The 13,965-nt window shown below is 37.9% G+C and overlaps 1 protein-coding gene across 5 annotated transcripts in view; it reads left to right on the forward strand.

Moving 5' to 3' along the window:
- The window catches only part of Cntnap5a (contactin associated protein-like 5A), a 1,008,100-nt gene that overhangs the window by 656,446 nt on the left and 337,689 nt on the right, over positions 1-13,965 (forward strand). For all 5 annotated transcript variants that reach the window (XR_005492234.2, XR_005492233.2, XM_039090650.2 and 2 more), the window contains exon 12: positions 2,202-2,321. Coding sequence is in view for 3 of the 5 variants with exons in the window: in XM_039090650.2 (XP_038946578.1) it covers positions 2,202-2,321 (120 nt within the window). In the remaining 2 variants the exon portion in view is untranslated. The remainder of the gene's footprint in view (positions 1-2,201; positions 2,322-13,965) is intronic.

A 13,965-nucleotide genomic window follows, 5' to 3' on the forward strand; every position in this document is an offset into this window, starting at 1 on the left:
TATGTCCTTAGTATGTCTTAAGGTCAACTCAGTCCCAAGGTCAAGTAACTGACCTGGCCCAATTACAATAGTAAGTTCCACCTGGGCCAGATGTTCTAGTCTCCTGTTTTGTTTTGATTCTGTTTGTCTGTTTTGTTTGTTTTTCCTTTTTGAAATAAGGTTGTAATATGTCATACTGGCTGGTGTGGAGTTCTTTATTTTGAACAGTGTTGCCTCAAGCTTACAGAGATCTTGTTTTCCATTAAAGAGGCTTCACTACTACACTAATACTCCTTCTGAAGAGCTGGTATCTCTGGCATCTGGAAAAAAAGAAGCTACCCAGAAGTACCAAGGCATTGGTACTTTTAGTCAAGAAAGAAAATGATTCCACATTTGGGGCAGGGGTGGGGGGGTGGAGTTAAACCAAACTTCTTAGCTAATTTTTACTTCCTGTTAGAAAATTAAATAAAATCTGATAACTGTGAAACTGTACCCTGCGTTCTGTCCTGTTCTCATGGGATACTATAGGAGCATGTTTGTGCCTTCCCTGTCTCATGGCACAGGTCCTTTGAGACATGCTAAATTAAACTCATACTGACAAAGGGATTTTGGAGATATTAGGCATGTTTGACCTATTTTGACACAACTCAATAAAAGATTCAACAATAGTTTAAACACATAAAGACAAAAAAAAAGAATTAAACTTGCAAGAAGACATATACATGACAAAACAAATACAACAACACTATGAAAAAAATCAAAATAATAGGATGGTAAAACAAAATTTAAAAAGCCAAGCACAGGAAGTAGAAGGAAGAACAAGTTCAAGGGTTAGAGTGCATGATAAAAGAGAGAAACAAAATAGCAGATCTTCCGTGAAGAATCCTTATACAGAAATAGATTAATCTGCAGCTGGAGAGATGGTTCAATAGATAAAAGTGCTTTTGGCAAGAAGGTCTTACTTCCAATTCCCAGGACCAACATCAAAGCCAGAATGTGCTCTTCCACTATACTTTGACAGGCCTGCAAGCCCATGGGATATGAAGTAATAAAATGACAAGGGACCATGGATAAAGCCAAAAGGAAGATGATAACAGACACCTGAAGTTGTCCTCTTACCTCCATATACACATCTGGGCATATTATGCTGGCTAGGTTTTGTCAACCTGACACAACCTAGAGTAGTCTCAGAGGTTGAAACTTCAATAGATAAAATGCTGCCATAAGATTGAGCTATAGGAAAGCTTGTAGTGCTATTTCTTGAGTAGTGACTGAAGTGGGCAGCCAATTGTAGTTTATCCTTTCAAATGGCAAGGGGCACTGAATAGCCTAATAAAGCATGCAGAGCAAGCCATGAAGAAGAAGTTAGTAATCTGTATCCCTTCATAGCTTCTGCATCAGTTCCTGACTACACATTCCTGCCTTGAGACCCTGACCTCACTGCTTACTGGATTATTCTCATGGCTTGAGTATCCTGTTTTCTAATGACACATAGGTCAATTATTCTCAGAAGTGTCATTGATTCCAGTGAACTGGGATCTGTCACATCAATCAATAAATAAAATTCCATATGTGGTTCTTTATACTCCAGTCAGTTGGGAGTATTTTCTCCATTCGTGTTCCTTTTTCAAAAATGACAAGAGCTTGTGTCCAGTTGACATAAACTCATCCAGCCTAGTTTCTGAACTACTAGAGTAGAGAAACCAAGCAGAGTATAATCAATCCAGGAAGCAAATGTGTATTTGTTTCTTAGTGGTTGTGGATCTGATGTGATCAATTGCCTCAAATTCCTGCAACTGTCGTTTCTCTACAGTGAAACAGTAGAGAAACCATTTCTTCCCAAGACACTCCTCTCTGCAAAGGGTATTTAATCTCAGTCCCACACTGAGAAATGGGGTATGGTTTTACTCATCTGGTTTCTGCCTTGGTATGAGTAATACAAGTGCGCATAACCAACTGTGCGAAACTGTGCAAAAACTGTGGGCTAAAATATGCCTTTCTCATTTAAGTTGATTTTTTTTGTCAGGGTATTTTTCACAGCAACAGAAATGAAGCTGAAATAGTGTACAAGTCTTCCAAGTACCAGAACACTGACCTATAAATGTTCCGGGGACTATACATGAGGGGAAGGAAAACTCATGAGAAATTGGCTAAAGTATGAGCTACTGACTCTTGTGGGGAATATTAAGAATCAAGTAGAGTTTGCCTTTTTCTTTTTACAGCCATCTATGAACAATCATGTGAGGTGTATAGACACAAAGGACACACAGCTGGGTTCTTCTATGTTGACTCTGATGGCAGTGGGCCACTGGGACCCCTTCAGGTGTACTGCAATATTACCGGTAAGAGCCACTTTTCTCAGCATGCTCAACCTGGATGACTGGTGGTATGGAATCAAAGGGAGAGTCTAGAAAGGCATATTGAGTGTTCAAAAACTCTCAAGACTTGCTTCATGGGGGAAAGAATGCTATCTTGAAAAATAATAGAAATTAGCTTAATTATTGTCAAGACAAAGAATAGAGAGATCTCCGTGGTCCTGAAGAAGGAATGAATTACCAAGTGTTCTCTGTAAGGCTTCCCAAAAAACTTCATTATTAGAACTCAGCAACATAAATAAATGGAGATAGAAAACAAAACAAATAAACACAAAAGAACAAGGCATAAAATTCAGTGGGAAGTCCTGATTCGCAAAGGGGAACTCTACTGTAATTCTATGCATGGTTCTAGAGACTGTGTACCTTTTGATTTTTACCAACTTTTGCTTCAATGGTTCATCAGTAAAATAGGAAGAAGATGACTACACAAAAATGAACTGTGAGGATCACAGATAATCAGGCATGACAATGGACCAGCAAGTGAGGACATACAAAACACAGCTTTTACCTCAAAAGTACTAAGAGATTCTTTGTTCCAGAGTGTGACCATGGACTGAGAACATAGATTTAGGTTACCATGAATTTCATGTTCCATCATGCTAATGGTTTCATAAAGATCCTATTGCACTATTTGTAAGTCAACATATTTATACAGTTCTATATACTAGTGAAATAACAAGAGAGAAGACTTCAGTAAAGCAGGAACTTCTCTGCCCTGAACTTCATAGCATATCTGATGGATTTCTTAGCCTCTGGGTTTGTGAAACTTAGGTATCTCCTCATACATTTCAATATAGCTTGTCAGAAAGTCACCAGAATGTTGGTTTATGCATAGAAATATTTAATAAACTACTGTTCAATATGCCAAGATTCCCCAAGAAATTACAAAATTTTTAATCAGCCAATCATCTTCTTGAAATATTCAATGTAGATGTAGCTTCATTTTCTGGAAATTATAGTTCCTTTACAAATCACCACTATCACTATCACCACCACCATCATCCTCATCATTACCATCACCATCATCATTGACGGTTTACCCCACACACACACTCTGGAATATTCTGAGATCCTGTAGCTTGTTTATAAATCAATTACAAAGTTTAAAAGTGTTATGTGAGGGAGCAACATGTTGAGCAGATAAAGACACTTAGTGCGAAGCCTGATGACCTAAAATTAATCCCTGGAGCCCACATAGTGGAAGGAGAAAACTGACTCCATCAAGATTGCACATGTTCTACTCTGACTTCTAAGATTCACAGTAGTGCAAATGTAAACTTCCCACCAGTAAAATAAATGGTTAAAAATGTCATTTGATGGATAATTTATTCTATAAAACAATTCCACAGTGCCAAACATTGATGATTTTAAATGTTTAACATTGCAAGCAGTCCAGATATGATTGAGCATTATTAATTGGCTTACCTCTTTCTCCCTCTTCGTCTCCCCACCCCACATACAAACACATATCACAGGGGGGGGAGAGAGAGAGGGAGAGGAAGATGGAGAGGGAGAGGGAGAGGGAGAGGGAGAGGAAGATGGAGAGGGAGAGGGAGAGGGAGAGGGAGAGAGAGAGGGAGAGGGAGAGACAGAGGTGGGGGGGTGTAGTTTATTTCAAGTCTGGTCTTCAAAGATGTAAGATGTCCTGTGTAATAGAGCAGCAAAGTCAGGCCTCTTATATGTCATTGAGCATTTGGTGAGGCAGCATACCTATAGAGCTCATTCTAGCCTGATAATATCCAAGGCACAGAAATTGCACCATGCATGTTCATGAGGCAGTGAACTAAGGAAGAGGACTATGAGATGCTGTAGATAAGATGCAATAAAACTGCTTCAAGAAGTGATGAGAAGGCATCCTGCTCATTTTTCCAAATGAGTTCAAAGATCCAGACACTGGCTTCAGAAAGTGCTAGTCATGTTAGTTTCTTTATTACTTCATACAGTGAGGAGTGACTATATGTTATTTACTTTGTAGGTGCCTTAGAGCCGGAATAGAAATTTTGCTGCTTGCTGTTCGTAGTCGTTGTTACATAGTCCTGTTTGACAACCTAGTCTTGGACTGAGATTCTCAATGTATTTTGATTCTTTTAAAACCATAACTCTACCCCAGGTTCTTCATAAAATATTTAGAATTCTAGGATAGCTTCTAATTCCCTAAATGCACTTATCTTAAACTTTATAAAATATTTAGATGCAAATTAGCTTGGTCTATATTTTTTTTAAAAACATAGGTGGTTTTTGCTAAAAGACAAAGGGAACAGTTAGATGCTGCTAAGTATCAGCTATGACTTGAATCCAGGAGGCATGGTTGCCACTGGCATTCAGACATTTCAGTGAATTTTAATTGGAACAAAAAGGTATCTGTTAACTCTAAACACATAACTTTAAATTTTTCTCCATCTTAAATGGAAGAAAGACAATATGAGAAATCCATGGCTTAAGATGAATCTGATTTCTTACAGGTGGTCCCTTTGGTCTGTGATTAATCCTGATCACTAGACATTATGTTCTACCCAGATCAAGATTCTATTCTATTGACTGGAACCTTTTCCATGATGGGCTTTTATGGCTGCCCTAATACTGACTTGATAATTTAGATGGTCATAGATAGGATAGGTCATAGATAAATCTTTCCTATTGTTGCAATTGAGTAAAATATGTAAAAAAAGTTATTAAAAATGTAACCTAGAAAGTATGACCTGAACAACAAGATTTACGCAATCAAGTGAATGTCTAAGACTCACTAAATATTGAGTCTAATTCAATTAGCACATTACAGGGCAACTTTGAAACTTCAAAGCTTGCTTCAGATGATGGAATGTCTCCATCAAGGCCATACCTCCTAAACTTACTGACATTCTGCCACATTGTAACCAACTGGGAACAAAGTAATCATTTCTAGAGCCTGAGGTAGACATTCTTATTCAAATCACCACATGACAGAAGCAAGAAGGATCCTAAATTTGGATTCAGACTATATATATATATATATATATATATAGGCATGGTGACCTATACCTGTAATCCCAGGGCTGAGCAGGGATTACATTGCTGATGCAATGACAGGTCATGGACCATTAAGAGGAAGGGGCTTGGTGAAAAGTCTATAGACCACATAGGTAAACACATGAGATATCTTAAAATAGTTCTCATGGAACCCTGGGTAATTCTCACAAGATTGTTTTTAATGAATGAGCAAGAGTAAACTCTCTTAGTTTCCTTGAATTTCTGTATCAGCAGGTAATTTTTCCCTTTCACATGTACTCCCTCTTCTGAAATCCTTTACTAGACTGTGCAGCTTGATATTTAGCCTCCCAAGCTACAATCTTACATAAAGCTCTTTACAAACAACATACCCTCAGGCATTTTGTTTAAATGATGGAGAATAGACTAATACAAAGTGTGACAAATGTTTGGATTTACTTTTACAGCTTCCTTCATGATTCCTTTGTAATGAGCATAGTGAAATCACTGCCAAGTTCAAGTATCATTATTCATTTCTCCTTTGTTCTTTTCTACTTTAGGTGATGCATTTCAGACTAAAGCCCTTCTACTTTAAATCTATAACAGTTTGGAGCTGTGAAAAGTTTTAGTATTCAGTCTTAACCTGTTATGAGTCATTCTTAGGATTTGCAACTTCTGCTGTAAGTCTAGGTGTAAAGGATGCTCTACTGTTCCTCCTTTTCTTCCTGTACTTTATTCACTACCTAGCTTTTCCCAAAGCCTTTCATCTTCAAATATGGGAGAGAAATAATTTTGGGACTTGTGCTGAAGTTTAAATGAAATGCATGAGCATTATAGCTATACAACATCAGACAAGTAATTTAGCCATTCTTGATTTGGCTTTCTTGTCAGAAAGTAAATGTTATAAAAGTGATTGTCTTTCAAGATTATATGAACATCTCAGTATATGTGCTGGCATAGCTACTTCCCTCATTGCTGTAACAAAATACCCACAAAGCAACTTAAGGAAGGCAGAGTTTATGTTGACTCATGGTTTAAAGATATAGTCTATAACAGTAGTAAGATCATGAGGCACCTGATTACATTGTATTCATAGTGAGGAAGCAGAGTACAATTGATGCTGATATATTTTTTTGCTTTATCCTTTCTATTCACTCTTGGACTCCAGTCCATACAGTAAGTGACATCCACATTTAAAGTGGGTTTTTCCACCCATGTTAATTTCAATCTTACAAGTCCCTCAAAAGTGTGCCCAGTGGTCTTAGGTGATTTTGGTGCTGGCGATTCACAGTTTGTATTAACCCGGATACACATGAAATCCCAATTTTCTAAACCAGTCTTGAAACAGTGATCTGAAGTTATATAGTGACTGTAAATTTAACCTTCACTTACACTCACAGTTGTTCACACATTAGAAACTGTATGTATCCATTCTCAACACAAGAGATAAAATAATAAAATTGACTGCTCTAAATGGCCATGCTATTTCCAATACTCTAGGAATCTGGAGGGAAGCTATCTGGAAAAGAACTTAGCTTGATGAAGCAAAACTAGACTGAGAATCTCTGACTTTATTTCTTCAGAACTCAGCTTGCAGTGAGTGTGTCTACTTTTATAACATTTTCCTTAGAACTCAGTTTGTCATCAGAATTTTTTCAGGTTGAGAGGCAGTTGTCCACCTATTAAATATATTTATTTACTAGCTATTTAATTTTTTCCTGTGGTTTAGTCAATTGCATTTTTATGTTCAAAGTTGTTTGTGTGGAGTCACTTATAAAACACATTTCCTTCCAAATCAATAGAGTCAATGTCATTTTCACTTGTGTAGGACAATAAACCTGAGCTACAGGGAATTAACAGAAAAAAATATTTAGGTGAATTTCTAAATCAAAACTTGTTTTCCATTGTCAAATATTTCCTAATCCATTTCCAAGATACCTTAATAGTCTTCCAATTTTACATCCTGGGTGTTATGATACTTCAATTCTCTCTGCTTGGCAGCACCTGCTGCTTTCATTAAAATGTATCAAAGTATGCATAATTGGGTAGGTGTGACTGAGGTCTCTCCAATATTTCTAGTCATAATTACACAGCATGATTGAGGTAATAGATTATCATTACAGGTATTGAGAGCAAGAAGGAATTGTGTCCACAGAGTTTGGATTCTGCTGTTAGATTTGCTTCTTTAGGTTACAGCAATGCCTGTTATTTACTCATGTACACTCCTGTCAGTATAAGCTGAATGAAAGTCATTGAGTAGATAAGAAGACACTCATGGATACTTTTTCCTCACACTTTGAGTGTGCTTTCAGTGTTGGAGAAATGTACTAAAGGAATTTACTGCTTTGTATCATGGTATTTGTAATGCACTTTTATTCTGGCATTTTACTACTGACTTCACCCAAGCAATCTACTTCCAACACATTCACAGAAACACAGTCATGTATATGTGCTGTCACTTAAGAAGGTACATAGCTTTTGTGACTGAGTTATTACTTATTTGTATATATAAGCCCAGTCAATATTTTATCTTCTGACCTTGTATTTATAGAAAATCTTTAGTTCCCTTTTAATAACCTTTGATTAATGGTTTTTCAACCTCATGGAATGTTTTGTAAGTTGCCTGTTGGCAAGCTCTGAAGCAGTTATATCATGTCACTTGAAGAACAGAAGAGTTCTCATTACAGTTTTGACAACACAGAGACTTAATAGTATTCCTATTATGAAAGAGCTAAATAATTACTAATATAATTTTAGAAATTCTTATAGGATCATCATTAAGAATTATGAAATCATCTAATAGTCTATATAGCATAACTATAAGAAAATACATCTTTGTTATTCTGCAGAAATCAGGTCAAAAAGTGGGTAAATACCTTGTGAGATATATGTATATGTATATATACGGGAAAAGCATATTGATAGCAGGAATCTATTCTACAGTGAAATTCACCTTGTCCTTGTCTAAAGGAGGAACTCCATCATAAATTTTGATCCATAGTGGAACCATCTCAGGAAGATCACCTACTAGATTTTAGCTTCTTCATGGTGGTTCCTGGCACAGACCTCAACGTGATGGCCTCTTTTTACTTCTCAGGTGGTCTTTACTTTTCCATGATCTTTGATCCTGTCTCACTTTCCTCACTATATCTACCCTCTCTGTAAGCAAGGCAGGTATCTATCTTCATGGGCAGTAGGCTTAGTTCATCCTTGGAATTTTCAAAGCCAGTTTCCTTGTGGAGAATCACTCATGGACCATGTATGTGGTGTGGTTCACTTGAATGTTAATTGCTTGTAATAATACTAATTGCTGGTTTCTTCTTTATATATTTTCAACTTATATTGTGGCTTAAATTTCAGGAGAATAATTTGATTTTTCTAATGAAGGATTTCCCAAAGAGTTCAGAAACAGCCATCTGCCAGTTAGAAGAAGCAGCTTTTTATGCACCGTGATCTTACCTACAGTGTGGGCCACACAGGGCTTCAGAAGAATGCAATCTCAAGCTAAGGCTAATAGTGAGTCTTATCTCCATGTGTAGAAGCCTCTGCTTTCAAGTGACCTCTCTGAGCTAGCACCAGATGGCATAATCTCTTTATAAATTAATCCATTAAACAAAACAACTAAGTCATAAAGCTGTGGCTTTACCCTGAAATTAAAACACTGTCACCTTCAAATTGCCAAGAATATTAATAGCCACTTAGGGAAATTTTTCCACAGATCTACTTAGCCTGGCCTGTTAGTCAAACCACACTCGAATGAAAAGAAGTATCCCATCCCAAGTTCAAGATATTTTCAGGCATTGGACTTGCAGCTTTTTCATGCTTCTTTTCTCTATTACTGCACAAATTTTGCATATTCTTTTTTTTTTATTAACTTGAGTATTTCTTATATACATTTCGAATGTTATTCCCTTTCCCGGTTTCCGGGCAAATATCCCCCTCCCCCCTCCCCTTCCTTATGGGTGTTCCCCTCCCAACCCTCCCCCCATTGCCGCCCTCCCCCCATAGACTAGTTCACTGGGGGTTCAGTCTTAGCAGGACCCAGGGCTTCCCCTTCCACTGGTGCTCTTACTAGGATATTCATTGCTACATATGGGGTCAGAGTCCAGGGTCAGTCCATGTATAGTCTTTAGGTAGTGGCTTAGTCCCTGGAAGCTCTGGTTGCTTGGCATTGTTGTACTTTTGGGGTCTCGAGCCCCTTCAAGCTCTTCCAGTTCTTTCTCTGATTCCTTCAACAGGGGACCTATTCTCAGTTCAGTGGTTTGCTGCTGGCATTCGCCTCTGTATTTGCAGTATTCTGGCTGTGTCTCTCAGGAGCGATCTACATCCAGCTCCTGTCGGTCTGCACTTCTTTGCTTCATCCATCTTGTCTAATTGGGTGGCTGTATATGTATGGGCCACATGTGGGGCAGGCTCTGAATGGGTGTTCCTTCAGTCTCTGTTTTAATCTTTGCCTCTCCCTTCCCTGCCAAGGGTATTCTTTTTCCTCATTTAAAGAAGGAGTGAAGCATTCACATTTTGATCATCCATCTTGAGTTTCGTTTGTTCTAGGGATCTAGGGTAATTCAAGCATTTGGACTAATAGCCACTTATCAATGAGTGCATACCATGTATGTCTTTCTGTGATTGGGTTAGCTCACTCAGGATGATATTTTCCAGTTCCAACCATTTGCCTACGAATTTCATAAACTTGTAGTTTTTGATAGCTGAGTAATATTCCATTGTGTAGATGTACCACATATTCTGTATCCATTCCTCTGTTGAAGGGCATCTGGGTTTTTTCCATTTTCTGGCTATTATAAATAAGGCTGCGATGAACATAGTGGAGCACGTGTCTCTTTTATATGTTGAGGCATCTTTTGGGTATATGCCCAAGAGAGGTATAGCTGGATCCTCAGGCAGTTCAATGCCCAATTTTCTGAGGAACCTCCAGACTGATTTCCAGAATGGTTTTACCAGTCTGCAATCCCACCAACAATGGAGGAGTGTTCCTCTTTCTCCACATCCTTGCCAGCATCTGCTGTCACCTGAGTTTTTGATCTTAGCCATTCTCACTGGTGTGAGGTGAAATCTCAGGGTTGTTTTGATTTGCATTTCCCTTATGACTAAAGATGTTGAACATTTCTTTAGGTGTTTCTCAGCCATTCGGCATTCCTCAGCTGTGAATTCTTTGTTTAGCTCTGAACCCCATTTTTTAATAGGGTTATTTGTTTCCCTGCGGTCTAACTTCTTGAGTTCTTTGTATATTTTGGATATAAGGCCTCTATCTGTTGTAGGATTGGTAAAGATCTTTTCCCAATCTGTTGGTTGCCGTTTTTTACTAACCACAGTGTCCTTTGCCTTACAGAAGCTTTGCAGTTTTATGAGATCCCATTTGTCGATTCTTGATCTTAGAGCATAAGCCATTGGTGTTTTGTTCAGGAAATTTTTTCCAGTGCCTATGTGTTCCAGATGCTTCCCTAGTTTTTCTTCTATTAGTTTGAGTGTGTCTGGTTTGATGTGGAGGTCCTTGATCCACTTGGACTTAAGCTTTGTACAGGGTGATAAGCATGGATCGATCTGCATTCTTCTACATGTTGCCCTCCAGTTGAACCAGCACCATTTGCTGAAAATGCTATCTTTTTTCCATTGGATGGTTTTGGCTCCTTTGTCAAAAATCAAGTGACCATAGGTGTGTGGGTTCATTTCTGGGTCTTCAATTCTATTCCATTGGTCTATCTGTCTGTCTCTGTACCAATACCATGCAGTTTTTATCACTATTGCTCTGTAATACTGCTTGAGTTCAGGGATAGTGATTCCCCCTGAAGTCCTTTTATTGTTGAGGATAGCTTTAGCTATCCTGGTTTTTTTGTTATTCCAGATGAATTTGCAAATTGTTCTGTCTAACTCTTTGAAGAATTGGATTGGTATTTTGATGGGGATTGCATTGAATCTGTAGATTGCTTTTGGTAAAATGGCCATTTTTACTATATTAATCCTGCCAATCCATGAGCATGGGAGATCTTTCCATCTTCTGAGGTCTTCTTCAATTTCTTTCCTCAGTGTCTTGAAGTTCTTATTGTACAGATCTTTTACTTGCTTGGTTAAAGTCACACCGAGGTACTTTATATTATTTGGGTCTATTATTAAGGGTGTCGTTTCCCTAATTTCTTTCTCGGCTTGTTTCTCTTTTGTATAGAGGAAGGCAACTGATTTATCTGAGTTAATTTTATACCCAGCCACTTTGCTGAAGTTGTTTATCAGCTTTAGTAGTTCTCTAGTGGAACTTTTGGGATCACTTAAATATACTATCATGTCATCTGCAAATAGTGGTATTTTGACCTCTTCTTTTCCGATCTGTATCCCCTTGATCTCCTTTTGTTGTCTGATTGCTCTGGCTAGAACTTCAAGAACTATATTGAATATGTAGGGAGAGAGTGGGCAGCCTTGTCTAGTCCCTGATTTTAGTGGGATTGCTTCAAGTTTCTCTCCATTTAGTTTAATGTTAGCAACTGGTTTGCTGTATATGGCTTTTACTATGTTTAGGTATGGGCCTTGAATTCCTATTCTTTCCAGGACTTTTATCATGAAGGGGTGTTGAATTTTGTCAAATGCTTTCTCAGCATCTAATGAAATGATCATGTGGTTCTGTTCTTTCAGTTTGTTTGTATAATGGATCACGTTGATGGTTTTCCCTATATTAAACCATCCCTGCATGCCTGGGATGAAGCCTACTTGATTATGGTGGATGATTGTTTTGATGTGCTCTTGAATTCGGTTTGCCAGAATTTTATTGAGTATTTTTGCGTCGATATTCATAAGGGAAATTGGTCTGAAGTTCTCTTTCTTTGTTGTGTCTTTGTGTGGTTTAGGTATAAGACTAATTGTGGCTTCGTAGAAGGAATTCGGTAGGGCTCCATCTGTTTCAATTTTGTGGAATAGTTTGGATAATATTGGTATGAGGTCTTCTATGAAGGTTTGATAGAATTCTGCACTAAACCCGTCTGGACCTGGGCTCTTTTTGGTTGGGAGACCTTTAATGACTGCTTCTATTTCCTTAGGAGTTATGGGGTTGTTTAACTTGTTTATCTGTTCCTGATTTAACTTCGATACCTGGTATCTGTCTAGGAAATTGTCCATTTCCTGAAGATTTTCAAATTTTGTTGAATATAGGTTTTTATAGTAAGATCTGATGATTTTTTGAATTTCCTCTGAATCTGTAGTTATGTCTCCCTTTTCATTTCTGATTTTGTTAATTTGGTTGCACTCTCTGTGTCCTCTCGTTAGTCTGGCTAAGGGTTTATCTATCTTGTTGATTTTCTCAAAGAACCAACTTTTGGTTCTGTTGATTCTTTCTAAGGTCCTTTTTGTTTCTACTTGGTTGATTTCAGCTCTGAGTTTGATTATTTCCTGCCTTCTACTCGTCCTGGGTGTATTTGCTTCTTTTTGTTCTAGAGCTTTTAGGTGTGCTGTCAAGCTGCTGACATATGGTCTTTCCTGTTTCTTTCTGCAGGCACTCAGCGCTATGAGTTTTCCTCTTAGCACAGCTTTCATTGTGTCCCATAAGTTTGAGTATGTTGTATCTTCATTTTCATTAAATTCTAAAAAGTTTTTAATTTCTTTCTTTATTTCTTCCTTGACCAGGTTATCATTGAGTAGAGCATTGTTCAATTTCCACGTATATGTGGGCATTCTTCCCTTATTGTTATTGAAGACCAGTTTTAGGCCGTGGTGGTCCGATAGCACGCATGGGATTATTTCTATCTTTCTGTACCTGTTGAGGCCCGTTTTTTGACCAATTATATGGTCAATTTTGGAGAAAGTACCATGAGGAGCTGAGAAGAAGGTATATCCTTTTGCTTTAGGATAGAATGTTCTATAAATATCCGTTAAGTCCATTTGGCTCATGACTTCTCTTAGTCTGTCGACATCACTGTTTAATTTCTGTTTCCATGATCTGTCCATTGATGAGAGTGGGGTGTTGAAATCTCCCACTATTATTGTGTGAGGTGCAATGTGTGTTTCGAGCTTTAGTAAGGTTTCTTTTACGTATGTAGGTGCCCTTGTATTTGGGGCATAGATATTTAGGATTGAGAGTTCATCTTGGTGGATTTTTCCTTTGATGAATATGAAGTGTCCTTCCTTATCTTTTTTGATGACTTTTAGTTGGAAATTGATTTTATTTGATATTAGAATGGCTACTCCAGCTTGCTTCTTCTGACCATTTGCTTGGAAAGTTGTTTTCCAGCCTTTCACTCTGCGGTAGTGTCTGTCTTTGTCTCTGAGGTGTGTTTCCTGTAGGCAGCAGAATGCATGGTCCTCGTTGTGTATCCAGTTTGTTAATCTATGTCTTTTTATTGGGGAGTTGAGGCCATTGATATTGAGAGATATTAAGGAATAGTGATTATTGTTTCCCTTTATATTCATATTTGGATGTGAGGTTATGTTTGTATGTTTTCATTCTCTTTGTTTTGTTGCCAAGACGATTAGTTTCTTGCTTCTTCTAGGGTATAGCTTGCCTCCTTATGTTGGGCTTTACCATTTATTATCCTTTGTAGTGCTGGATTTGTAGAAACATATTGTGTAAATTTGGTTTTGTCATGGAATATCTTGGTTTCTCCATCTATGTTAATTGAGAGTTTTGCTGGATACAGTAACCTGGGCTGGC

The sequence above is a fragment of the Rattus norvegicus genome, chromosome 13 (assembly GCF_036323735.1).
Source record: "Rattus norvegicus strain BN/NHsdMcwi chromosome 13, GRCr8, whole genome shotgun sequence".
NCBI classification, from domain to species: domain Eukaryota; kingdom Metazoa; phylum Chordata; class Mammalia; order Rodentia; family Muridae; genus Rattus; species Rattus norvegicus.